We start from the raw sequence: 25,356 nt of genomic DNA on the forward strand, positions 1-25,356 counted from the left end.
GACTGCAGTTTCAAAAATTGACATTTGGCAAGGAAATGGCCCTTGTTGGGCAATCACTTTTTCACCAGGTTGCTCAAAAAGGGGGTTTGACACTGTAAGAGTTAGGTGCCTGTGAAAAATGCACTTTACATATGCATAATGTATTTTTGGGGGGAGGGAGCAGGGCCAGACTTCAGAAGCACAGCTTATGCATTGGTAAATTGTCGATTTAGCTGCTTAGTGAAAGCATACTGAAATTATGCTTTCATAAAGGATCACATACTATGGTATTTCTCATGTGAAACTTAAAATCATCATATTTTCCCTATAACCTCAGATATATGGATAGTCTCTCTCCGTTCTGTGTGTTAGTTTGTCTATATAGGTACATGATAGATGAACTGTAAATGGATTCCGGGTTCTGGTAATCTGCTCCAAGTAGGATTCAGTTTATAACTTTTAAGGATTAATTCAGGGAAAGACCAAAAAGAGAGGGGGGGGGGGAAAGAAAAAAGAATATGAATTTGCAAATGGTCAAGAAGGCAGTTAGGGATAGGTAGAATCTTCCACATGTGTGTTAAGTAAATAGAGGTGGATCTGTTGCTTCTCTCACTGTGGACAGAGGGCAGGAGGATGTTACATGGTACCAGAAATCTTTCTCCTAATGACAGTTGTCTGATTAGTTGAGTTGGGGTCCAGATGTAGAATTTAACTTTTTTGTATGTAAGACTCAATTCAACACTATATTGTAGCTGTCAGATATGGCCAAAAGCTCTGCAAGTCTCCTGAATTCTGAGTGCAGTGCTATCTGGATTTCTGAGGATTCACAGATTCCAAGACCAGAAGGACCATTATGGTGATTTATTCTGACCTCCTGTATAACACAGGCCATAGAACTTCCCCAAAATAATTCCTAGAAGGTATCTTTTAGAAAAACATCTAATCTTGATTTAAAAATTGACAGTGATGGAGAGTCCACCACGACCCTTGGTAATTTGTTCCAATAGTTAATATCCTTCACTATTTAAAAAATGTACACCTTATTTCCACTCTGAATTTGTCTAGCTTCGACTTACAGCCACTGGATCATGTTCTACCGTTCTTTGCTGGATTGAAGAGCCCATTATCAAATATTTGTTCCCCATATAGGTTTTTGACTGCAATCAAGTAAAATTGAGCTCCTTGAGTCTATCTCTGAAAGACATGTTTTCTAATCCTTTAATCGTTTTCAAGACTGTACCAAAACCCTCTCCAATTTATCAACATAATTCTTGAATTGTTGGCACCAGAACTGGATACAGTATTACAGCAGCAGCCACACCAGTGCCAAATACAGAGGTAATATAACCTCTGTACCCTGACTCTAGATTCCCCTGTTTATACATCTAAGGATCACGTTAGCTCTTTTGGTGACAGCATTGCACTCAAAAGCTCATGTCCAGCTGATTATCCACCACGACCCCCAAATCTTTTCAGGGTCACTGCTTCCAGGGATTGAGTTCCCCATCCTGTAAGTATGGCCTGCATTCTTTGTTCCTAGATGTATATATTTACATTTAACCATATTAAAATGCATATTGTTTGCATACTGACTGCTTATCAAGCAGTCAGGATGACTTTATATCGGTGACCTTTCGTCTTCATTATTTACCACTCCCCCAATTTTTGTGTCATCTGCAAACTATCAGTGATTTTTGTTTCCTTCAAAGTCCTTTATAAAGTGTTAAATAGCATACGGCCAAGAGCCAATCTTTGCTGACCCCCACTAGAATCACACCTGTTTGATGATTCTCTATTGAAAATTACATTTTGAGATCTGTCACTTAGCCAGCTTTTTATCCATTTCATGTGAGCCATGTTAATTTTACATCATTCCTGTTTTTTAAATCAAAATGTCATACGGTACCAAGTCAAATGCCTTATAGAAGTCGAAGTATATTACATCAACATTATGACCTTTATTAACCAAAGGAGGAGAAAATAAACTTCAAAAGGTGTCCTTTTGGTAGGGCTTGTAAATCCATGTTATGCACCGAGTACTGCTTCCTGCCTGTCTTCAGCGGGTATTGTGTTGCTGTGCTTAGTTCAATTACTATACAGATGATGGATGGGGGAGAGTAATAAGAGTGCAGTTTACTGAGACACCTGTGTGGTGAGCCCTTTTCTGACTGGCTGAGAAAGCAGTTGCTGATGGCAGTCATGGAATGCTGTATTGAAGATATGGTGTTAACTTCTGTAGGACAGAGTGATAGAGGTGAACTCTAATGTGTCTCTCTCTCGTGGTGATGTCAAAAACTGGTATGTTGTCAGCCAAGTAAGAACCTCCATGAGGTAGTGAATAAAGCTGCAAAAAAATCCCCCACCAAACAAAAAACACTTTATCCAGCATTTTCCTTCTGAACGTAATAGAACTTCTTTACTGTCTTCCCTCTCTGTGTGGTTCTTGCATCTAAGTGTCCGGGCTTACAGCTGAGGAGGGATTCTACTAACTCAAGTCTTTCATTGCTCGGGCAACAGGCTTGTGTGTGTTGTGTTTAAAGGTCTCTCATTTGAGCAAAGCTTTTTTTTTTTTTTTTTTTTTACCACCAAAATTTCATCATTTCTGTGCTCCTGTAGGAGGTTGTCTCTTTCATTTCTAAGTTTAGTCATATTGTGACCATCAAGTCAAGAATGTTGATGTCTGCCTTCTGACCTGTTCTGGTAGTTTTGCTTGTTCTTGTAAATTTTGAATAGCACAGCTGCTGATTAACATCCTGTCACCACTCTTGCCACACACATTTTTGGTTTCAGCTATACTAAATAATGACTAATTTTTCCTGTTCTTTGAGCAACTCCATTCTCTGAACCCACAGTTTCTCTCCTACAAATAATTTTCTTGAGTTTGGAGAAGTTGTAGGTAAGCTTATGTAGCTTAGGATATTAAGCATGTTAAATTGTCAGGACTTTTTTGTTTAACCAGAACAGTTTTTCTTAAGAATAAACATGGAGGTGAAACAAATGTGGAGACTAAAATGTGATGTTTTGGGCCACTTCTACATCTAATGAGGGGAGACAGCTCAACCTGAAAGATGGGTCAAAAGTTTTATAGTTTGGTTTTGAGGGCCCAAATAAAGTCTGGTGATTGATATAAAAAAAAAAGGAGATTTATTATGTGTGTGTATATGTTCTGGTAGATTTCAGTTGTTTTTACAGTGCTTGCTGATTAAAAATTACAAATTGGGTTCCTGTTTTGCTTGGGGGAAATGGCATTGCTAATCTAATGATTGTCCAGTGTTATGTGCCAGTTTAAATTGGCATGCAGCATGTAGGTTTCTATTTGTAAGACTTCTAGTAGCTTTAAAAAAATTGATCAGATTTAAAGCTTTACTCTTACCTTTTTTTTCTTTCTTTTAACAGTAGTCGAGTGGGGAGATGATGTTAAAGTAGTTTCAGAAGATGAAGCCATGATGTTGGTGAACCATCAAGCAACAGGAGATGTCTGCACGCTAATGATGTGCCTTCAGGATAAAGGCACGGTAGGCTATCACCAGGGAAATGGGCTATTCTCTGTGTATGCAGTTGTTGTTGAGGTGTATGTAACAATTAAATTGATAGGCAGTAGATTTAAAACAAAAGAGAATACTTCACACAATGCACAGTCAACCTGTGGAACTCAATGCCAGGAGAAGTTGTAAAGGCCAAAAGTATAATAGGGTTCAAAAAATAATGAGATAAATTAATGTAGGACAGGTCTATCACTTGCTGTTCGCCAAGATGGTCAGGGATGCAACACCATGCTCAGGGTGTCCTAAAGCCTCTGACTGCCAGTTGCTGGGACTGGACAGCAGGGGATGAATCACTTGATAATTGCCTGTTATGTTCATTCACCCGAAGCATCTACCGTTGGCCTCTGTCAGAAGACTGGATACTGGATGGTATGGACCATTGGTCTGAACCAGTATGGACATTCTTAGTTTTATATATAAATCTGCCATTAATAACCCCACAACAAAACCCCACCTAACCCTGTATTAGGTTTTGGTTTTTTTATGTGACAGCCAGTAGTTTAGAGCAGATTTGAGATTTTAAATATGGACTTCTTTAGAAGTGAGTTACAAGACAAATATATGTGGCCTAATCTTGGTGAATTGTGAAGAGGCAAGTCTCCTTATAGTTAATATTGAAGCAAACAGTCAGTCATAAATATGACCTTTTTTTTTCTTTTTCTCTTTCGTGCCAACACACACAACTTGTTACAACTTTGCCCAAAATAAACAATACATGTGAAATTTTCCAGATATGTTTTTATGCCAGGAGAGATTTTTTCTAAAAGTCTGAAACAAATTGGATAAGGCATTTCAGAGAGATGAGAGTACAGAAATTGAAAGCTGTCAAAATTGCTTGGCCTCATTCTAAATTAGGCTTAATATTTTGGACTTGGCAAGGACTGGTACCTTTTTAGTAGTTTTAGAAGTTTTGTTGTCATTGCAAAGTTTTCACATGCATAATGGTTAAGGCTACGTTTTAGTGACGGGTATTTTTACTAAAAGTCATGGACAGGTCACGGACAGTAAACATAAATTCATGGCTCGTGACCTGTCCGTGACTTGTACTATTTACCCATAACTAAAACTTGGGTCGGGGCCCTTGGGTGCTCGGGGGGGGCAGTCTGGGGGTGTCATGGGTGCTGCGGGGGTGGCTTGGGACCCCCCCTGGTGCTGGGGAGGAAAGGGTGGGCAGCAGTGTGCGAACCCTGCCTGGCACTTGGAGGGGGGAAGCACCGGTGGCACATGGACTGGGACCCCAGCTGGTGCTGGAGGGCACAGTTGGCGGGGCTGGAATGCTCCCTACCCAGCTCCGCGTGTCCCTGCAGCTCCTATGGGGAGGGAAGGCCAGGTGAGCTCCGTGTGCTGCCCCTGCCAAGCTCCGGTTCTGCAACTCCCATTGGCCAGGAACTGCAGACAATGGGAGTTGCAGGGGCGGTGCCTGCAAGCAGGGACAGCGGGCAGAGCTCCCTGGCCACTCTGCCTAGGTCAGGAGTTGCAGGGTCATGTTGGCCACTTCCAGGGAGCCTTCCCCCGCCTGCCCAGGTAAGGACTGCTCCGCACCCCAACCCCCCTGCCCAGCCCTGAGCCCCCTCCCACATCCAAGCTGCTGCTTGCCCAGGGGCTGCTAGTGTCATGGAAAGTCACGGAATCAGTGACTTCCATGACAGACACACAGCATTAATTATGGGCTATGTAGAGTTCATAAAAGACCATATGGCTCAGATGTTGGTGACCACAATGTGGGGTGTCCTGTGAGGAAGGAGTAGTATGAGGGGTAAGCAGGAGAGAGTGCCATATGTGGGTAGGCTAGGAAGAAAACAAGATGTATGTAGCAATTTCAAGAGACGACTACGCCAAATATATTGAATCCACTGTACATTCTCCTCTGTCCCCACCACCCTAATGAAGCTTTCACATTGGAGGGAGGGAGGAGGCACGAGAAACACCTTGCAGTCTTCTCTAAAGTCTCTGCACGCTTTGTACCTTCACAGGAACTCCTGACACTGAGCCATTCTTATAGTCTCTTCCCCCTTCCCCCCCCCCCCCCCCATAATGTAGGGAAATTCACAAGGATTTAAATTTGATTAAGATGGAGTTAAGATTTTTTTTTAATATAAATCATATATGTATGTATACACACATGTGTATGTATATTAAAATAGGGCTCTCAAGCAATTAAAAAATTAATTGCGCTGTTAAACAATGATAGAATAACATTTTTTAAAGTATTTTTGGATATTGATTTCAATTACATTACAGAATGCAAAGTATACAGTGCTCACTTTATATTTATTTTTGATTACAAATATTTGCACTGTAAAAACAAGAGTATTTTTTCAATTCTCATATTACAAGTACATTACTGCAATCTCTTTATCATGAAAGTTGAACTTAAAAATGTAGAATTATGTACAAAAATAACTTCATTCAAAAACAAAACAATGTAAAACTGTAGAGCCTTCAAGTCCATTTAGTCCTACTTTTTGTTCAGCCAATCACTCAGACAAACAAGTGTGTTCACATTTGCGGGAGATAATGCTGCCTGCTTCTTATTTACAATGTCACTGAAAGTGAGAATTGGCCTTCGCATGCCACTGTTGTAGCCGGCGTAGCAAGATATTTACGTGCCAGATGCGCTAAAGATTCATATGTCCTTTCATGCTTCAACCACCATTCCAGAGGACATGTCTATGCTGATGACAGGTTCTGCTCGAGAATGATCGAAAGTAGTACGGACCAATGCATGTTCATTTTCATCATTTGAGTCGCATGCCACCAGCAGACGGTTGATTATTTTTTTTTTTTTTTTTTTTTCTTTTTTTGTGGTTCGGATTCTGTAGTTTCCATGTCAGAGTGTTGCTCTTTTAAGACGTCTGAAAGCATGCTCCACACCTCATCCCTCTCAGATTTTGGAAGGCACTTCAGATTCTTAAATCTTCGAGTGCTGTAGCTATCTTTAGAAATTTCATATTGGTTCCTTCTTTGTGTTTTGTCAGATCTGCAGTGAAAGTGTTTTTAAAATGAACAACATGTGCTGGGTCATCATCCAAGACTGCTATAACATGAAATATATGGCAGAATGCGGGTAAAACTGAGCAGGAGACATACAGTTCTCCCCCAAGGAATTAAGTCATACATTTAATTAACACATTTTTTTAACGAGTGCCATCAGCATGGAAGCATGTCCTCTGGAATAGTGGCCGAAGCATGAAGGGGCATACAAATGTTTAGTATTCTGGCATGTAAATACCTTGCAATGCCGGCTACAAAAGTACCCTGAGAACTAAGAAGTGGGCAGCATTATCTCCTGCAAATGTGAACACACTTGTTTGTCTTAGCGATTAGCTGAACAAGAAGTAGGACTGAGTGGACTTGTAGGCTCTAAAGTTTTACATTGTTTTGTTTTTGAGTGCAGTTATGTAACACAAAAAAATCTACATTTGTAAGTTGCACTTTCACGTTAAAGTGACTGCATTACAGTACTTGTATTGAGGTGAACTGAAATACTATTTCTTTTAACATTTTTAGAGTGCAAACATTTGTAATAAAAATAATATGAAGTGAGCACTGTACACTTTGTATTCTATGAAATCCATATATTTGAAAATGTAGAAGAACATCCAAAAATATTTAATAAATTTCAATTGATATTTTATTGTTTAACAATGCAATTTAAAGCTGCAATTAATTGCAATTAATTTTTTGAGTTAATCGCGTGAGGTAACTGCGATTAATCGACAGTCCTAATATATAACGAGAGAGAATAAAATAATCAGTGACTTAATGGGAAAAGCTTTTCAGAGACTCTTGTCTTACTTGGACAACAACATCGTTGCCCTGGATATTCAAAGTTACGATTACATGGTATGCCTTCCTTCTCTCCCTCAGCATTGGAAAATATGGAAATGACCAATCAATGTTTACAGAATAACTTTAACTCCACCTCTGTGTCACGGGCCAGAAAAAAGGTGAAAAACCAGAGACTAAATCATCCACAAACAAAGCACATTTAATTGCACCAGTTACTCTGAAAATTGAGGAAGTGATATATTTGGACTACTTTAATCTTGTTTGTACTCTGCTGTAACATTTAAACTGCATTGTACCTGTCTTTACAACGATAGAGTGAACACTTCCTGCTTTCTTTAAGACCTTTGGGGAATTTTCTAGAAATTTTACATTGCTTCACCAAAAGTGACCACATGTAGGGACGTTCATTTGGGACAGTTCCCCAGAGGCACTCTGTAAAAGTGTAAATGTTGTGTCAATATGAGACTAAGCATAGACCTGTAACTACAGTATCTGGTTTCAAATCTCTTAAAGATCAGACCAAGACTTACCAGTAGATAGTTTACGTTTGTGAGAAATCACTTAAGTATCCTAGATAACATATAAAGAAAACCAAAGTTACATACATCCAAATTCTTTGACTCCATAGACATCCTATATAAATAAAATAGATTTAATGTGTTAAAGATATCCACAGGTTTCAAACTTCTTTAGGTTCCTATAAAATCTTCCATCAGACTGTCTCTATCTTCCCCACAAGGTGTGATGAGTGCACAGAATGCTACAGAACAGAGGCAGAAATAAAGATTTTTAGAAGTTCTTCATTATTTGTTTCCATTCTTTCTGATATTTATTGGTTTTTGGGTTTTTTTTTTTTTAAACCTTAAGTCTGAATTTCCAAGCTTTCTCAAGTCTGTGGGTTTTGAGGAAACTACGGCAAGCTACAATCCTTCACTCTTGGATATGCATAGGTCCAGAGCTTAAGTATTGATTTGCCTTTTTTAGTTTGCATTTAAAAAAAATGTAAAATCTTAGTATGTGTTGAAATATTGCACGATTCATATAAGTAATTATAATTATTTGGAAAATCAGTCTAGCTTATCCATAATAGAATTGCTAAATCAAATGCTTTTGAATTGCTTAAACAAGATCTCCAATCACTGTGAGAGTATAGGGTGACATTGGTCATTTCTTTTGAGCAGAAATCTGGAACCACTAGAAAGGTAAAACAAATTGATATGGCCAGAAGAAATCATTGCATAACTACTACTATTAAATTGAGCTTAGGTTTTAAATATGCCATTGAAATAGTCTTTTTGTTTTCTCTGGGCTTTGAGAACTTTGATACCATTTGCTATTCGTGTGTTAACAAATTGGTCGTGTCCCAGAAAGGTTTTTAGGAATTATTGTTGTTTATTATTATCAATCTAACTATTATAGTGCTTTTCATCAGTAGATCTCAAAGCACTTCACAAAGGAGGTAAATATCAGTATCCACATTTCACAGATGAGGAAACTGAGGCACAAAGGTGAAGTGACTTTTCCAAGGTCACCCAGCAGACTAGTGGCTGAGCTAGGAATAGAACCCAGGTCTTCTGAGTTCCAATCATTTGTTAAATCAAATAGATTTGGTGGTCAGTAGCCATTCACAACATTTTAAAAAAAGACCTCGAGGAGATAAATTCAGAATTCTGAACTGTCTGACTCACCGCTGAAGATCAAGTTCTGCACATAGCAAGGGGGGAATGCTGCAGTGCTCTGAAAATTCACCAGCGGATTTCTTTCTTGAGGGGCACATATCAGCAAAATGACAGTGTTTTAGAATTTATGACATACTGGAATGCTTGTTTATAAACAAAATATTCCAAAAACCCATCTATGTTAGCCTTCTCCAATGTAAATAGAAATTAACAGCTAATTAACAGTAACGCTTTCTGAAAACATTGTTCCAGATTCGCTTGCATGAATTAGGGAAACATGGGTTTCCAGTGAAGGGAATATCCCCATCAGTTGAAATTAAACTTTATTCCATATAGTATAGGGTCTGCAAAGCTTTCTCTTTAAAGACAAGTTTTACAGAGCAGGGTTTCTGCTTGTTGGTAATTGGATCCGAGGGGATCTGTTCAAGTTCACTGTCCTTTTTATATAGTTTTGAGAATTTTATATAGTTTGAATTGGTGTCAACTGTGAAGCTTGTCGAGATTTCACCGATAGAAGTATATTATCTGTTCAGCCAAGAAGGATAGGTTAAAATGACTCAGTGGTAGTGTTACCAGAGTAGTATCCATATGTTTGGTTATACTTCCTTGTGTAAAACAAGGATCCCAGAGAGCGCTGTTTGAGAGAGTGCAGTTGGGAAGAGAGACTGCTTTTTACCTTGCACTGCAAGTTTCAAGACTTGCTTTTCCCAACTTCTCTGTGCAGTTACAACAGCTGCTACAAGATCAAAGTCCATCTAATCAGATTGCATGACTGATTCGAGAGCTGAGTGAGATGAAGTAAGCACTGTGGAATAGGAAGCATCTGGGCTTGTAGTTGTTTATCTTGGGGAAATACTTTGCTTCACACTTCATCCTCATACCCTACCCACTTAAAAGTGAGGGAAAGAAGCAAAAAGCAGTGCACCTCCTGAAATTGGATCAGAAAAAATAAATTCCTTGTGTACATGTCAGTGTGGATTCCATTCTGAGTGTGCATGTGTCTCATGCATGTGATATTGGAATCTTTTGCACATTAGTGTCTGCTGAGCCATGAGTGCTCGTGTGCCCTCCCACCTAAGGGCATAAAGGGCAGAGCAGCCATCAGGGCCGGCTCCAGGCACCAGCTTCTCAAGCAGGTGCTTGGGGCGGCCGCTCCAGAGAGGGGCGGCATGTCCAGGTATTCGGCGGCAATTCAGAGGACGGTCCCTCACTCTGCCTGGGAGTGAAGGACCTCCCGCCGAATTGCCGCCGCAGATCATGATCGTGGCTTTTTTTGTTTGTTTGTTTGTTTTTGGTTTTGGCTGCTTGGGGCGGCCAAAACCCTCGAGCTGGCCCTGGCAGCTGTAGCTGTCCCTTGGTTCCTTCTTACAGCCTGTGATCATGACACACAATGAGCAATGTCCACCACAGTCACAATGTCCAGAGCTTCGTAGCTGGACGTTTCTGGCATTCTGAAAGAAGTGAAATGAGGGTTTGCCCTTCTAGGGCAGACTTACTCAGTGCACACACGGATGACTCATCATACTCCATGAAGAACTCCCCGGCCACATTCTATTCATTTGGCATCCAGGCCACAGCCCCAAATGGGCGAACCCTCTAAATATCAGGTAATCCAGGCAAAAGATACTTGCCTTCAACCATGGTCTTCTAAGTACCCAAGAAGAAGCCATGGTTCTCTTGGAGGCAGCCATCGTCTTCCTCAGTTGCACATCAGCCTTCATCTGCTTCCAGACAACAGGCTTGATGGATGGGTCAAGATCCACGTTTAACCACTCAAGTGCCAGCCCATACCCTACCTTTGGATGCCAGTTTGACTCCTGCTGCCCACCCCCATTTAGGCTTGGACTTCTATAACTGACAGATGGGTGCTAGATATTGTTTGCCATGGCTAAGTCTTGCAGTTTAGTCCTTTTTTCCACTCCCATTCCCTGTCCCTCTTCAGGGACCTTCAGCTAAGGAAGAAGTAGCTTCTGTGCTTTGCATAGGAGCTATAGAGTGGGTACCTCCTGGAGTAACAGGGAAGATGCTTCTACTGATACTTCCTAGATCTGGGATAAGATGAAGAGCCCCCCCCCCCTTTTTTTTTCCCTCCAGGATAAGGAAGACTGAACAAATGTATATGCCGTCTCACATTCAGGATGGTAATACTTGCTTCCATCATCCTTTTTTTTTTTCACCACGCTCAAGACAAGTTTCTTGTGTATGCATTTCTACCAATTCCTTTTTTTACCCAGAGTGATTGCAAAAATTGGACAAGATGCAGCCATTACTCATTCTGACAGCTCCATATTAGCAGACACAATTCTGGCTAACACATCTCCTCAAGATGTCTACTGATCCTTCCATACCACTTCCAGATTTTACAAGGATACTATCACAGAATGAGGGTCAGATGTTTCAGCCAGACCCTAGATCATGGTAGCTGATGGTGGATGTTGGCTGGTTGAGTGCTACTGATGGACTGCTTCTTAAAAGTACAAGAGAACTTCCTGAAAAGGCGAAAACTCTCCATCGTACCTCTAAATGGAAATTATTTTCAATTTGGGCAGCCCAACACAACCATGATACATTGAAGGTCCCTTATGCCAAAAAATCCTCTACCACATTCTAGATTTAAAACATTCTGGACTTTTTAGTTCTGCCTAAGTCCACCTTGAAGCAATCTCAGCAATAATAAATGGTTACCGATCAGTTAGAGAACCCCCTCTTTTATGTGCAATCTTACTATTGTCCTTACAAGCCTCCTGGAGCCCCCTTTGGACCTCTCTGAATGCTCTGTATACCACTTTATTCTGAAAGTGGCCGTCTTCGTTGCCATTACATCATCCAGAAGGGTCAGTGAACTCCAGCCTCTTTTTTTTTTTTTTACATACATTCCATAGAGATAAGGAGATGTGAAAACTTTACCCAAGTTTACTCCCTATATTGATTCAAACGAAAATCTGACACAATCTATTAGTTTATTCCTTTCTACACCCCCCCGCCCCAAACCCCAGTTCTCTTTGAGAGAGAAGAAATTCCCCACCTTGGACCCTTGTTTCAAGAGTCTTGCTATGTTATCTCGATAGGACATAGGTAAGGCTGCAAGTCTGTCACGCAGGTCACAGAAGTCACGGATTCTGTGACTTTCCGGGACCTCCATGACAGACTGGAGCCGGCAGGTGTGACTGATCCCAGGGCTGCCAGAGCAGCTTGGGGCCCACACCGGCCCCTCCCCGCAACACCGGTGGCCGTTGTCCTGGGCCGTTGGGGCTGTCCCCCGTCAGTGGCGGTCCGTGCCGTGCTCGCCTCTCTTTCACCAGCAGGCAACCTGAGGCCCCTCTCCAGAGCAGCATCTGTGGGGCTCCAGGGGCACAGAACACCAAAAATTTAGTCGAGTGTATAGTACAAATCACGGACAGGTCACGGGGCTGTGAGTTTTTGTTTGTTGTCCATGACTTTTACTAAAAATGCCCATGACTAAATCTTAGCCTTAGACATAGGCTATGTCTACACAGCAAAAGCAGTGCGTTGGCTAGCCTATCCAAAGTAGCTTGACTCCAGCTAGCACAAGTAATGCTAACCATGAAGATATCACGGTGCAAGCTTCAGCATGGGTAGTATAAGTCCAGCATGAATCTTGAGTACATTCTCGGCTCGCTAGCCTGTACTGTAATGACTTTGTTGCTGCTGTTGCCCATGCCAGCTGGATTCATGCTAGTTCAGGTAGGCTAGCCCGTGCACAGTTTTTGCTGTACGGACATAACTAAAGCCAGTGGTTTACCCAGGGATTGAAATTAGGGGTGTGGGGTGTGTGTGAGAGGGGTTCGAATTTACAGGGGTGTGTGTCAGGGCCGATGAGGGGTGAGACTGTGAGGGTGAAGGTGGGCTGTATGGCACCATAGTAAAAACTGAAAAATGTTTCATGACTATTTTATTAGATTTAACTCATGTTTTAAAATTATCACACAAATTAAAGTTGGCTACTCAAGCCTTCTATGAAGCACTATGTCTACATCCTTTTTGGTTTCTTGTTATAATTTTGCACAACTCAGTTAATGAACTTCTTGAATGCAATGCGTTCATCTTTGGTGGCTTCTCATGTGTCTGGTACTTCCATTCCTTCAGTTGATATGCCCATTAGTTCATTTACATGATCAGGCAGAAGGCGACTTCTTTAAGAACACAAAATTCTATTCAATGATGGAAAAAGAACGCTCAACTGTAGCTGTTGTGACTGGGAGTAGCAAGAGATGAATTCCTACTTCTTTCATCCATCATGTCTTCCAGAGAAGTTTGCAGCTCCATCAAATGCACAAGCAGCCATGTGTTTGAGGTCCAATTGACAAGCATTTAACTTCTAAGATGTGGGTTGTCACAGATGCAGCCGATGCATTTCTAGATGTTCAAGTTATAGAAGACACATCTACTGGCCTACCCCTGACATCAAGATAACGTACACAATGACTTGATGCCCATTTGCATTGGTGCATTCATCAGCCATGTATGCAAATTTTTTGAATATGGCGAGAGAGTTCTTCACTTTTTCAACTGTTGAGTCTCACTGTTGCACCACATGCTTCTAGTCACTCAGTTGAGTTTCTTGCAGAAAGATAGTGAGCATTTGCTGGTTTTGTTCATCCTGAAGTTGAACACTGGTTCCAAACAAGTGACAATGCACTTAACATTGGCTTCCAGTTCGTAGTGTGTGGTATCTCTTGCTTAAATAGAAAGTGGGATGCCACAGCCATGTTTGTTCACATGAACTGTGTTGTGTCTCCAGCATTCTTAACAGCCTCATCAAGTACTTCTAAAATTAGCTTTGAAAGTGGGCTTATAAGGCTTTCTGCATATTGATGCACTCCAGAGGCCTGGTGTTTTGCACCCTTTTCACGTAGTTTGTGAGCATTGGCTTTGCTGATCGGTTTGACAAACCAAGCTCCTCCACCTTTACCAGTTATAGCATTGGGAAGCTTTCCTTCTTCGTAAGCTTTTTTGCAAGAGGTGCACCAGTAGCCATCTTTTGTAACTTCAATAAATGGGAACACTTTGACCGACAAACATCGGAAACTGCCTTTAGGTTTTGGAGACACTGTTCTTTCAGTAGGTAGCTGTATTTGTGCTTCGGGCTGGTCAGATGTAGATATACCACTTGAACCTTCAGATGACGTTGATATATTCTTGGTTCTTGATGTGTTCTTCACCTTGGTTAGTTTTTGAGGCCTTTGAGTGGAAAAATTGTTGTATTGTCTTTTGTCTTTTATATGTTGCAGGTCAAAGTGAAAATGAAAAGAGAGATGAATAAAGTAAATGTTTTATTAGGATAATGCAAATTTAACATAAGGATAATGCAGGTTACACCAAAACACATAACAGGTCTAGATTTCTAAAAATATATAAATTAAAAAAAAATATATATATATTTAATTTAAATTGACTTTTGAAAAGTAAGCCATCATGGGATAAGAGGGAAGTCTTCTCATGGATCAGTAACTGGTTAAAAGATGGGAAACAAAGGGTAGGAATAAATGGTCAGTTTTCAGAATGGAGAGAGATAAATAGTGGTATCCCTGAGGGGTCGGTACTGGGACCATTACTGTTCAACATATTCATAAATGATTTGGAAAAATGGGTAAACAGTGAGGTGGCAAAATTTGCAGATGATACAAAACTATTCAAGCTAGTCAAGTCCCAGGCAGACTGCAAAGAGTTACAAAGGGATCTCAGAAAACTGGGTGGCTGGGCAACAAAATGGCAGATGAAATTCAATGTTGATAAATGCAAAGTAATGCACATTGGAAAACACAATCCCAACTACACATACAAAATGATGGAGTCTGAATTAGCTGTTAACACTCAAGAAAGAGATCTTGGAGTCATTGTGGATAGTTCTCTGAAAACATCCACTCAATGTGCAGCGGCAGTCAAAAAAGCAAACAGAATGTTGGGAATCATTAAGAAAGGGATAGATAATAAGACTGACAATATCATATCGCCTCTATATAAATCCATGGTACGTGCACACCTTGAATACTGTGTGCAGATCTGGTTACCCCATCCCAAAAAAGATATATTGGAATTGGAAAAGGTACAGGGATGGGCAACTAAAATGATTAGGGTTATGAAACAGGAGGAGAGATCAAAATGACTGGGAATTTTCAGCTTAGACTAAGGGGGGATATGATAGAGGTCTATAAAATCTTGACTGGTGTGAAGAAAGTGAATAAGGAAATGCTATTTAATCCTTCACATAACACACGAACTAGCAGTCTCCCAATGAAATTAATAGGCAGCAGGTTTTAAACAAAACAAAAGGAAGTACTACTTCACACAACATAAAGTCAACCCGTGGAACTCTTTGCTTTGCCAGGGGATGCTGTGAAGACCAAAACTATAACAGGATTAAAAAAAGAACTAGATAAATTCCTGGAGAATAGGTCCACCAGGATGGGGAGGGATGCAACACCATGCTCTGAGTGGCCCTAGCCTGTTTGCCAGAAGCTGGGAATGGGCAACAGGGGATGGATCACTTGATGATTACCTGTTCTGTTCATTCCCTCTGAAGTACCTGGCCTTGACCTCTGTCGGAAGACAGGATACTGGGCTATATGGACCATTGGTCTGACCCAGTATAACCATTCTTAAGTAAAAATTAATTATAATAATAAAAATGTTTAGTACAGAAACTCCCCAATGTAATGACCTCTCAAGATGGCAACGATGTGAGATAACCTTGGCAAATAATGCATTTTAAAAATCTTGGCCTACTAGAAAACATTTATATAAGTTTCCATTCCCAGTCACAAATCTAGCATTCTGGAGCAAAGTCACTAAAATATAGTCCAACAAACAAATGTTTATTTAACGTGCCCCTCGCTTTTCCCTCCACTGCACCCCACTCACCGGTGTTGTGCTTGGACAGTGGAGACTCAGAGTTCAGAGGTGCTTTCATGTGAGTACACCTCCCAGGTGGGGGGCAAAAAGGCATCTTGCTCATTCCTCCAGCTGCTCACTGTTCGCTCTGGCCACTGCTGTTTGTTGTGCCACCGTTCACTCCACCACTCTGTTGCCAATGGCCCTGCGCTGTCACCTGCTGCTGCCACTGTGACCTCTGCAAGTTGGTCTCTTGAGGTTCCACCCAGCTCTCAGTGATTTCAGCTGAGCTCTCAGTGGGGGAACCTTGCTGCTAGTGCAGTCTGGGCTATCTCTTCCACAGAAACACTGTCCACACAGCAGGACTAAGCACTTAGACCTGATTTATCAGTGATTTAAGCTTCAGTGGTCACTTAACAGAACAAAAGACTATCTATGGAGCCTAATCAGCTCTGTCTTTAAACAGTGGAGAGGGACAGGTCCCCACCCTCTCTCTTGATGCCCTCAATCAGCACAGGCTAAGTACAGTTCTACTGCCCTTTACTCATACAATAAGAACAACATTTCATTCCCTCCTAACCACCCTCTTCCCCCCGGCCCCCCCCCCCCTGCATTCAAGTGATTTGTAACCCAGCCCAGCCATAATCTATCACTTGGGCAACACAGCTCTGTTTGCTGGATACCTAGGTAGATTAAGTGTGAATGTAAATACAATCTGGTCCTGAAGCCTTTCCCTCCAGCCCCAGCTCATCACTAGCTATCAGGGAGAGCTCATTTAGACTTTGCTTACAAATCATCATTTGAAATTATTAGGTTGGCAAACATCACCGAAATGAATGCACTGACATTGTCATAAAAAACAACAGCTGTGTAAGGAAGCTAGTCTATGTTCATACTTTTCAAATCTCTTATACTTTTTCAGATACATGTATTTTATCATACTGTATATGCTTTTAAAGTGTGTATTAATGTTTCAATTTCAAGTCAAATTTCCAGACAGTCACTAAATTGGCATGTAACTAGTTCACAGAACTGGGGGGGATGTTGGGGAAATTCAGGGGGGTGTAGGGAAATCACTGACTAAAGCCTTTCAGACACTCTCTCCATCTTTTGGTTGCCACCTCTGGTGCTTCAAAAGGTCAAGCCATTTCTTCCCACAGAAGAATAAAATTGATTTCATAGTGTATTCCAATCTGCTGTCATCTATCAGCTACATCTCTTTCTCCAAATATTAAAGCTTACTCCACTAGAGCACAGGCTGCCTTTTCTGCACACTTCAGGAACATCACTGTATCTGAAATTTGCAGGGCAGCTCTGTGGAGTTAATTCCCTTACATTGTTCAACACTATGCTCTTGGCCTGGCTGCAAGATCAGATGTCAGATTTCATAGGGCTGTGTTATAGTCGCTATCTAGTCAATGTCAATCAGGACTTCTCAGTCTCCCCTTCCAGCCTGGACACTGCTTATTAGTTACCTAGTTACCATGCGCACACACTTGAAGAAAGAACGGGTATTTAATTTTTATAGTAAATGTTTTTTTGGGATGTTGTCATCCATATGGATCCCATAACCCTCACTTTACCCTGCTTTTTCAGATATCAGGGGGTAGCCGTGTTAGTCTGTATCTACAAAAACAACAAGGAGTCTGGTGGCACCTTAAAGACTAACAGATTTATTTGGGCATAAGCTTTCGTGAGTAAAAACCTCACTTCTTCGGATGCATCCGAAGAAGTGAGGTTTTTACTCACGAAAGCTTATGCCCAAATAAATCTGTTAGTCTTTAAGGTGCCACCAGACTCCTTGTTGTTTTTGCTTTTTCAGAGTCGTCCTCCTCTGGGATTCTGAATTAGTGAGGGAACTAAGGGATGGTTATGGCTGCTCTGCCTGTTATGTCCTTGGGGGGAGGGCACAGGGCATACGGTGGTACAGGTGTGGCTCAACTGACACTGCTGTTCAAAGGCTTTGATCTCATGGACATGGATGTATCCACATCTAAAGTGGGATCCACATGGATAACAACATCTTGAAGAACCACATTTACAGGTAGGTAATTGTTCTTCACCTGGAGATAGACTATTTTATGTCAAATAACTGTTTTTAAAAGTTTAACATCAAAAATAAAATGCAAGTGGTGGGTTGTTGTTTTTTTTTTATGGGGGAGACAAAGTTGCTGAAGATTTAAAATCAAATAGATAATTTCTCTAAAATTTAAACTGAATACAGTTTGTGGATGAAGCTGTCTGATTAAAATGGGGGTGGCATGTCAGAAGGAGGCTCTGATGGGATCCCCGGGATGCAGCCTGGGACTGTGGGACCGCTATGTCCCCTTAACTCACTATTTTGGGTTGTGTCTCACAGTGCTTTGCTAGTGACAAGCAGCAAACCCCTCCAGGTGCTGTTATCACTCAGCACACCTGCATGTGGAGCCCCACACCAAGCTAGATTGCATGAATGCTTCCAGAGCCACTCATGAATCACACAGAATAAGGCAAATCCCCCCTCCCCCAGCTCTTAGCCTTGTACTTCAGGAATATACCATCTTCCACTGCTCAAGACCCTTTATTAAGAAATGCAAGTTTATTAATTGGTTCATCACTTAATCAATGGAAAGTGGATATTTACCAGCCTTTGCAAACTTGAGCAGATTTACCAAGCTCTTCAGGCAAACTCACTGGTAAAGATAACAGTAAAACAAGTTTATTGATTACAAAAGATAGTCAAAAAGTCAGAGTGATTACCAATATAAAATATATGCATGCAGGCTAGACTCTCAACCCTATTAGACTGGGCAACATCTAGATTAAACAGTTTTTCTCACCCCACTCGATATTGCAGTTCATAGTACACAGGTTTCACCCTTGAAACCTGGGCCAGTCTCCTCTGTTGGAGTCTTCAGTCTTCTCAGTGCCCTTGTTGCTTGCAGCATAGGTGGGGGAAGGAGAAAGGCCAAGCATGTGGCCACTGTGTACTGTTTTATACCCTTAGTCCATGTGCTTGGAGAACACAAGTCCAGGCATGTCTGGTGGGCATTGCTGAGTCACAAGGTGAAGCAATACTCCCTGTATGTCTCCTGTGAGTGAGTCATTGTATTGTAACTCCTCTGCTAGACAGTGGCTAGTGATGTCCATTCAGCACCCATCTGGGTGTTGGTTACCTCCCTTGTCGTTGTCTCTGGAGAGCTAGCATCTGTGCACTTCCCAAACCCACAGCATATTTTAGTGAAAACCATACAACACAATTCTTATAATTTTATATGCATGAATGATGCACATATTTAGATAGAACAATGACTTTCAGCAGATCATAACCTTTTCCTTGATACCTCATATGGCATGCTTCATGTGAAATATCACAATTATATATAAGCGATGAATATGGGGATTACAGGGTGCTTCCCCAGTGTATAGTGTCAAAAGGGCATACAGTGTGCCTGTGTGAAGTTACACCATGTGAGTAGCAAAGTAAAATTGTACGCTGACTCTAAGGAGAGTGGTCATATTAGGCCCCTTCCTAGAAAACAAAATGGCACCTGAGCTACTTTTCACTTTTGAAGAGCTAATGCCGTTATTTATGCATTAGCTTGTGGGTGGGTTTGTTGGTTTTTGAAAAGATGATCTCTCTAATGTCTTCTTCTTTGCATGTAGTATATACTGACAAGTCCTTTTCTCAACTTTTTCAGGTTGTCCGTCAGATGATGTGGCTGATGGATCATATTTTTAAGTATACAAACTTTGGGATTGTATCGCTAATCCACGGAGACTTCTTTATAAGACAGGTAAACAATAGATGGGTGATAGAGCCTTGATTTATCCTTGTAGTCAATGCTCTGTTTTCCGTTAAGTTTTCTAAATTTCAATGTGGTCTGCCAGAATTTCTGTGTAAATTCTGTAGTGAGGATTACAAGGTGAAATCCTTGTATTGAAATGTACTTGCTAAAGATAGATCTAATATAAATTAAAATATTTTAATTTGTTTTTAGTAATTGTATTATTTAACATTTATATGATGATAGAGGCCTCAACCAGGTTGGGGTCCCATTGTGCTAGGCCACAGTACAATCATACAATAAATGACAGTCTTTGCTTCAGAGTTTACAATCTAATAGAGGTACATTGCTGTAAATGTAGAATAATATAGTGTGGAATCAGGTCTGGAATACTGATAATGTGTAAACATCAGTGATTCTTGTTTGTTGGCTATATTATCCCCAAAATTGACAGATAAATGATTACTGAGATTTTCTGTATTACTACTTCCTTTGTTAAATGCAGAGCAAACCATCCTCCAAGAATAAGAAAATGTAAAAAAGGTTTCATTGATCTGATACCGGTTATGCAAAGTATGACATTCAGAATATACATTTCTCCCTTCCCCCCCCCCTTAATTTTTATTTGCCTGGGTTAGGGAGGGGGCGGGCAGGTGTAGGTTAACTGGGATATTGTAACTTTTTAACGAAAGAGGCTAATCTGTATTTAAAACGGAGTGACTGAAGATCTGTTTGAAAAAATATAAATTTCAGGCCAGATTTTCAGTTAGGAGATTAGAGGGGTGCCTAGCAAATTACAGGCACTATTACATTATAAAATAACAACCTCACGTGGTGGGCCTATAGTGCTTTGTGGATGACCTTTAGTTATTTGATGGTGCTCATTGTGCATCTGAGAGAAGAACGGAACCTGACATGTTTTAAAATATTGATCGCTTTCTGTCTATTTCTTGTATTTACTTACATTTAGCACACATACAAGATAAATACTGAGTTATGTATGCTAGAGGGCAACTGCAGATTTGTTAATAGGATATACATTTTAGGATATTTTGGATGTGTTTTTGTTGCCCTTCCATCTACCTAATGTAACCAATGTGTATTTGAACTTAAATTAAAAGATTATTAAGCTGCAAAAACAATGTTTGCCCTCTATAAAAGGTTATGGTACTGCAGACCTCAAATTTTCATTAATCAGAGATTTATGCTATCTGGAATCTGAGTACTAACAGTGAAAGAGAAATGCATGTTTTTCTTTTGTAATTGTTTTTCTGATGGGCATATACATCACTGGCATGCAATATTCTTCATTGCAAAAGTAGCTACAAAACCCCCTATAATCTTCTTGGAGCCTTGATCATGGCATCATAATAATAAAAATGAACTCCCTCCCTCCCTCCCTCCCTCCCTCCCTCCCTCTCATGAACAGGTTTACTTGAAGTAACTAGAGAATATTTGTTTTTTTTCCAAAGGGGGTGGCTAGTGCTCTTTTTTTCACCTAATGACTGTCTTGCTACTAGTGTAAACTTCATTTTCTAACTTCCCCCTCCTGGGATCGCAAGATGCATGGTGCCCTCAAGGAACTACGACACAATGGGTTTTTGTTACTCCCCTGCTCTCCCTGCACAAAAGATCAAGACTATTGCTTGTGCTATAGAACTACTAGTCACCAGTTGGAAGAATGCAGATCCTAAAGCAACTGCCTAAGCTTAGGCCTTGGCTACACTTGCGAGTTACAGCGCTGTAACTCACTCCCCGTCCACACTGGCAAGGCATTTGCAGCGCTGCATGTACTCCACGTCCCCGAGAGGAATAACGAGTATTGCACTGCTGCTGCAGCGCTGCGGCACCAGTGTGGCCGCCTAATGCGCTGTGAATGGCCTCCAGAATTATTCGGCAGTATCCCACAATGCCCTTTCTAGCCACTCTGGTCATCAGTTCAAACTCTACTGCCCTGGCCTCAGGTAACCAACCATGTGACCCACCCTTTACATTCCCATGGGGAAAAATTAGCGGGTGCTCTGCACCCACCGGCAGCCAAGCTTCCCCCTCCTCGCCGCCTCCTCTCTCCCCCCCTTCCCCAAGCCTGCTGCGTCCCCGCTTCTCCCTCTCCCTCCCTCCCTCCCTCCCTCCCTCCCAGTGCTTCCTGCCCCCCCGCCACCTAACAGCTGTTTGGTGGCTCTTAGGACTTTCTGGGAGGGAGGGGGAGGAGCGGGGACGTGGTGCACTCAGAGGAGGAGGTGGGGCAGGGGCGGGGACTTTGGGGAAGGGGGTGGAATGGGGACAAGGCAAGGGCGGTGCAGGTGCGGGAAGAGGCAGGGGTGGGGGTGGGGGTCGAACATCCACTGGGCAGAGGGGAAGTTGGCGCCTATGCATTATTTCACCACCCAAACGCTAGACTTTGAAAACCAATTTTATCAAACAAAAGTTTCTTCCGATCTCAAGAGATCAGCCACATAGCCAGGTCAATATATAACTCAGATCTTACCCAATAAATACGCTGTTGCCAATCCTTTGGTAAGTAAAAGATAAAGGTTTATTTATAAGGGAAAAGAGGAAGACAATTAAAATGGTTAATCATGTACGTACAATTATTGCAAATTTCTTATCTCAGGTTTGTAGCAGTGATGGAACAAATTGCTGGCTTGTAAAGTCTCTGGTAACTTCCAAAAGATTGGAAGGTCCTCAGTCCATAATCAATATGTTCCTTTCAGTTGTAAATCCACAGGCCAGAGAATCAGCAGGAAAGAGGCAGCATGGAGATGATTCAAGGGTTTTTTTGTACTCTCTGCCATGTGGATGGAATTTTACTGTCCCAAACAAAATGCACAGCCCAGGAAAAGTACAGGCACAAGATGAAGTCCAGGGTCACATGCCCTTACATGGCTTGCTGACTCACAGGGACCAGCCTTAGCCACTTGGAGGCTAAGGCGTCTGCAGGAAGACCCCTCTGGGTGGAATGTGTTTCTTTTATGGCCCCATTGTGAGAGTTAATTGCCTTTAATGGGCCATGAACACACAGCAGTCTGGCTTCAGTGTACCTGCTGGGTGTTACCCCAGGAACAAACACATTTGGGATACAGATATATAATATAGCCAATATTCATAACTTCAGATACAAAAATGATATATGCATATAAACAGGATAATTTTATTTAGCAAATAACTTTTCCATTGACACCTTACATAGGGTGACCAGACAGCAAATGTAAAAAATCAGGACAGGGGTTGAGGAGTAATAGGAGCCTATATAAGAAAAAGACCCCAAAATCTGGACTGTCCCTATAAAATCGGGACATCTGGTAACCCTAACCTTACATGATATAATTTGTACAAAATTTGTTGCAGTTGTCTAACATTGGCAATATTAATGATATACATGGTCAGACTTCAATCATACAAAATCCCCCCCAATCCCCCCCCAAATAACAAAATAAAAACAACCCCCTAAAAAACAGTGAAAGGCATCAGTACAGTGGAGTTTCTAGGTAAAGCCATCTTTGAGTTGTCACAAGTCAATGTAGCATTAGGAAAATATCCCTAGTGAGAATAGTTCAGTTCTTGGACTTCATATCTCTCAAATGTCTTACCAGATTTGCCTCAGGCTTCTCAAAATAATTCTACCTTGGCATATGTTCATCTATGAAGATTAGGATGGATTGCTTTTGAATTTGGAGGGGCAGGGAGGAAATTGAGTTTTTAGCAGAAGACCAGTCTTCAGCATTAACTTTGTAGAAACTACCTTTTCTTCATGATTTGTTACCCCTGTAGTTTTAAAATTACTAACTAATTTTTATATTGAGCATATAATACATAATTATTTTATCATTGGTATTTAAATATGCATTGTGTAAATGTATTGTGTGTGTATTTAGTGTATTTAAGCAATGATGTACAAGCCAGGATATGATTGTATCCTTGGGTTCTGGTATAGCTGAGATATAGGGCCAAATTCTCAGCAGTGTAAAATGATTAGGTCCATTGACTTCAATTAAGCTATGCCATTTTACACCAGCTGAAAATCTGGCCCATAGAACCTGCTCATTGTGACCTCTTAAATCAGTTCAGGATTGAGAGAATTGCAGTTGAAGAGCCCAAACCTACAAGTCCTCATTCACATGAAGGAATCGTATGATTCCAGGGGGCTCTTAACGAGTGAGGGTTTGTAAGATTTGGCCCCAGATTTCTATCGTGACTTTACTTCCCCACTCTTCTACTCAAGAAGAGGAAGTCAGGACTTGATATTTTATATCTTAAAAAAAATCTAATCTAATTTTTTTTAAAGGGCACTTTGAGACGGTATTAATATATCAAAAAGTAGTAGTAAAGGGCAGAAGCACAGTCATTTTTTACTTGCCACTTCAGGTTTAATAACTACGAGAGTCCCCAGACTAGCTACCTTGGTGCCAACTTTTCACTCTTCTAATATCTTGTTGTCCTGAGTAATGCTTTGTGTTAATGGTGTAGTCTTTTTTCGGGACAAACGGAATGACTCATCTTAGGTAGCTGCAAAGGTTGGCAAGGAATTTATTTAGAGCTCTATACAAATCAGACTCTTGTCTTCTAAATAGAACAGATAACAAAACAGAATTTCAGAATCACACACCAAAAAATGAATCTGTGCCAGTAGCTGCCTACCTCTATAGAATGCCAAAATGTAGCTCGTGGCTCCTCTCTCTTGTCTAGTAGCAGTTGTGTTCAGAAACAATAATATGAATGTTTATGCTTGCTGGCCTGAATGTTTTCAGGGAATTCCTCCTAATTGAAATTTCTCATATAATCGCCGTATTTTATATTATATAAATTAATTTCAAATTACTTATGATGTTTCTTTTTAAGAAAGGAACTATTTTTTTTTCTTGGCAAACTTTTACTTTATTTAAAATGAATACCTTTAGTTTTTATCAAAAACCTACTTTATAAATGCTGAATGCTGGTACATTTATACATAATGTAAACCTACTCTTTAAAACCATGACCAAGGGGAGAAATGCCCTCATTTTACAGTGCAGTTCTCTCTGTGAGCTGAGGGGTGAAAAGATTATCTTCTTACAGAGAAGATCTTTCCCTGGTATATTGATTGTCATAACTGCTAGCTTTAGCAAACAAATAAGCAATACGTTCAGGGAGCACATCTATGGGAGAATGGGAAGAGTTCTGTGATTGGCTTGTATGCTATCAACAGAATTAAATTCTAGTCTCAGATAAACCTTTGTAACCCTACTGAAGAAAAGAGAGCAGTACTGAAGAACTTGTCCCACCGCTTTGTATTGAAAATAATGGTATTACGCGAGGGTGAATGCAGTGAGGACAGAGTTTTGTCTTGCATCCACTTTATTATGAGTGGTGGTGTGTGAACCATCTTGACTCTTGGATTCCAGGTTGAATTTGCAGTGGCAATAAAAACTTTTTTTTTTTTTTTAAAACATGTAAACTTGGGCAAATTTGATCAGAGGACCATTAACAGATAATGTTCTGGGGTTCCATGTTTATTATGTTATACGGAATCCCTTTTTGACAGTATAACTGCACTTTAAAGATTACACTTAAAAAAAAAAAAAGAGAACTGATCAGAATGGTAGTTTTACTCTCACTCTTGTAAACCTCTCTTCATTCCTTATGAGGGTGGCATTGAGTTGACCATCAGTGGCTGCCTTTGGGGAAAATAGTATTTATGTTGGCATTGAAAGTTTATTATGTAGTGCTCTGAGAAAAGACAGAGTTTAAACATTTTAATTGATA

At 40.8% G+C, this 25,356-nt stretch overlaps 1 protein-coding gene across 5 annotated transcripts in view; it reads left to right on the top strand.

Annotated features, from left to right (window-relative positions):
• LPGAT1 (lysophosphatidylglycerol acyltransferase 1) overlaps window positions 1-25,356 on the top strand; it is a 162,829-nt gene that overhangs the window by 41,127 nt on the left and 96,346 nt on the right. For all 5 annotated transcript variants that reach the window (XR_010600217.1, XM_042855116.2, XM_042855114.2 and 2 more), the window contains exons 4-5: window positions 3,376-3,494; window positions 19,528-19,623. Coding sequence is in view for 4 of the 5 variants with exons in the window: in XM_042855116.2 (XP_042711050.1) it covers window positions 3,376-3,494; window positions 19,528-19,623 (215 nt within the window). In the remaining variant the exon portion in view is untranslated. The remainder of the gene's footprint in view (window positions 1-3,375; window positions 3,495-19,527; window positions 19,624-25,356) is intronic.

The sequence above is a fragment of the Chrysemys picta genome, chromosome 3 (genome assembly GCF_011386835.1).
Source record: "Chrysemys picta bellii isolate R12L10 chromosome 3, ASM1138683v2, whole genome shotgun sequence".
Lineage (NCBI taxonomy): Eukaryota > Metazoa > Chordata > Testudines > Emydidae > Chrysemys > Chrysemys picta.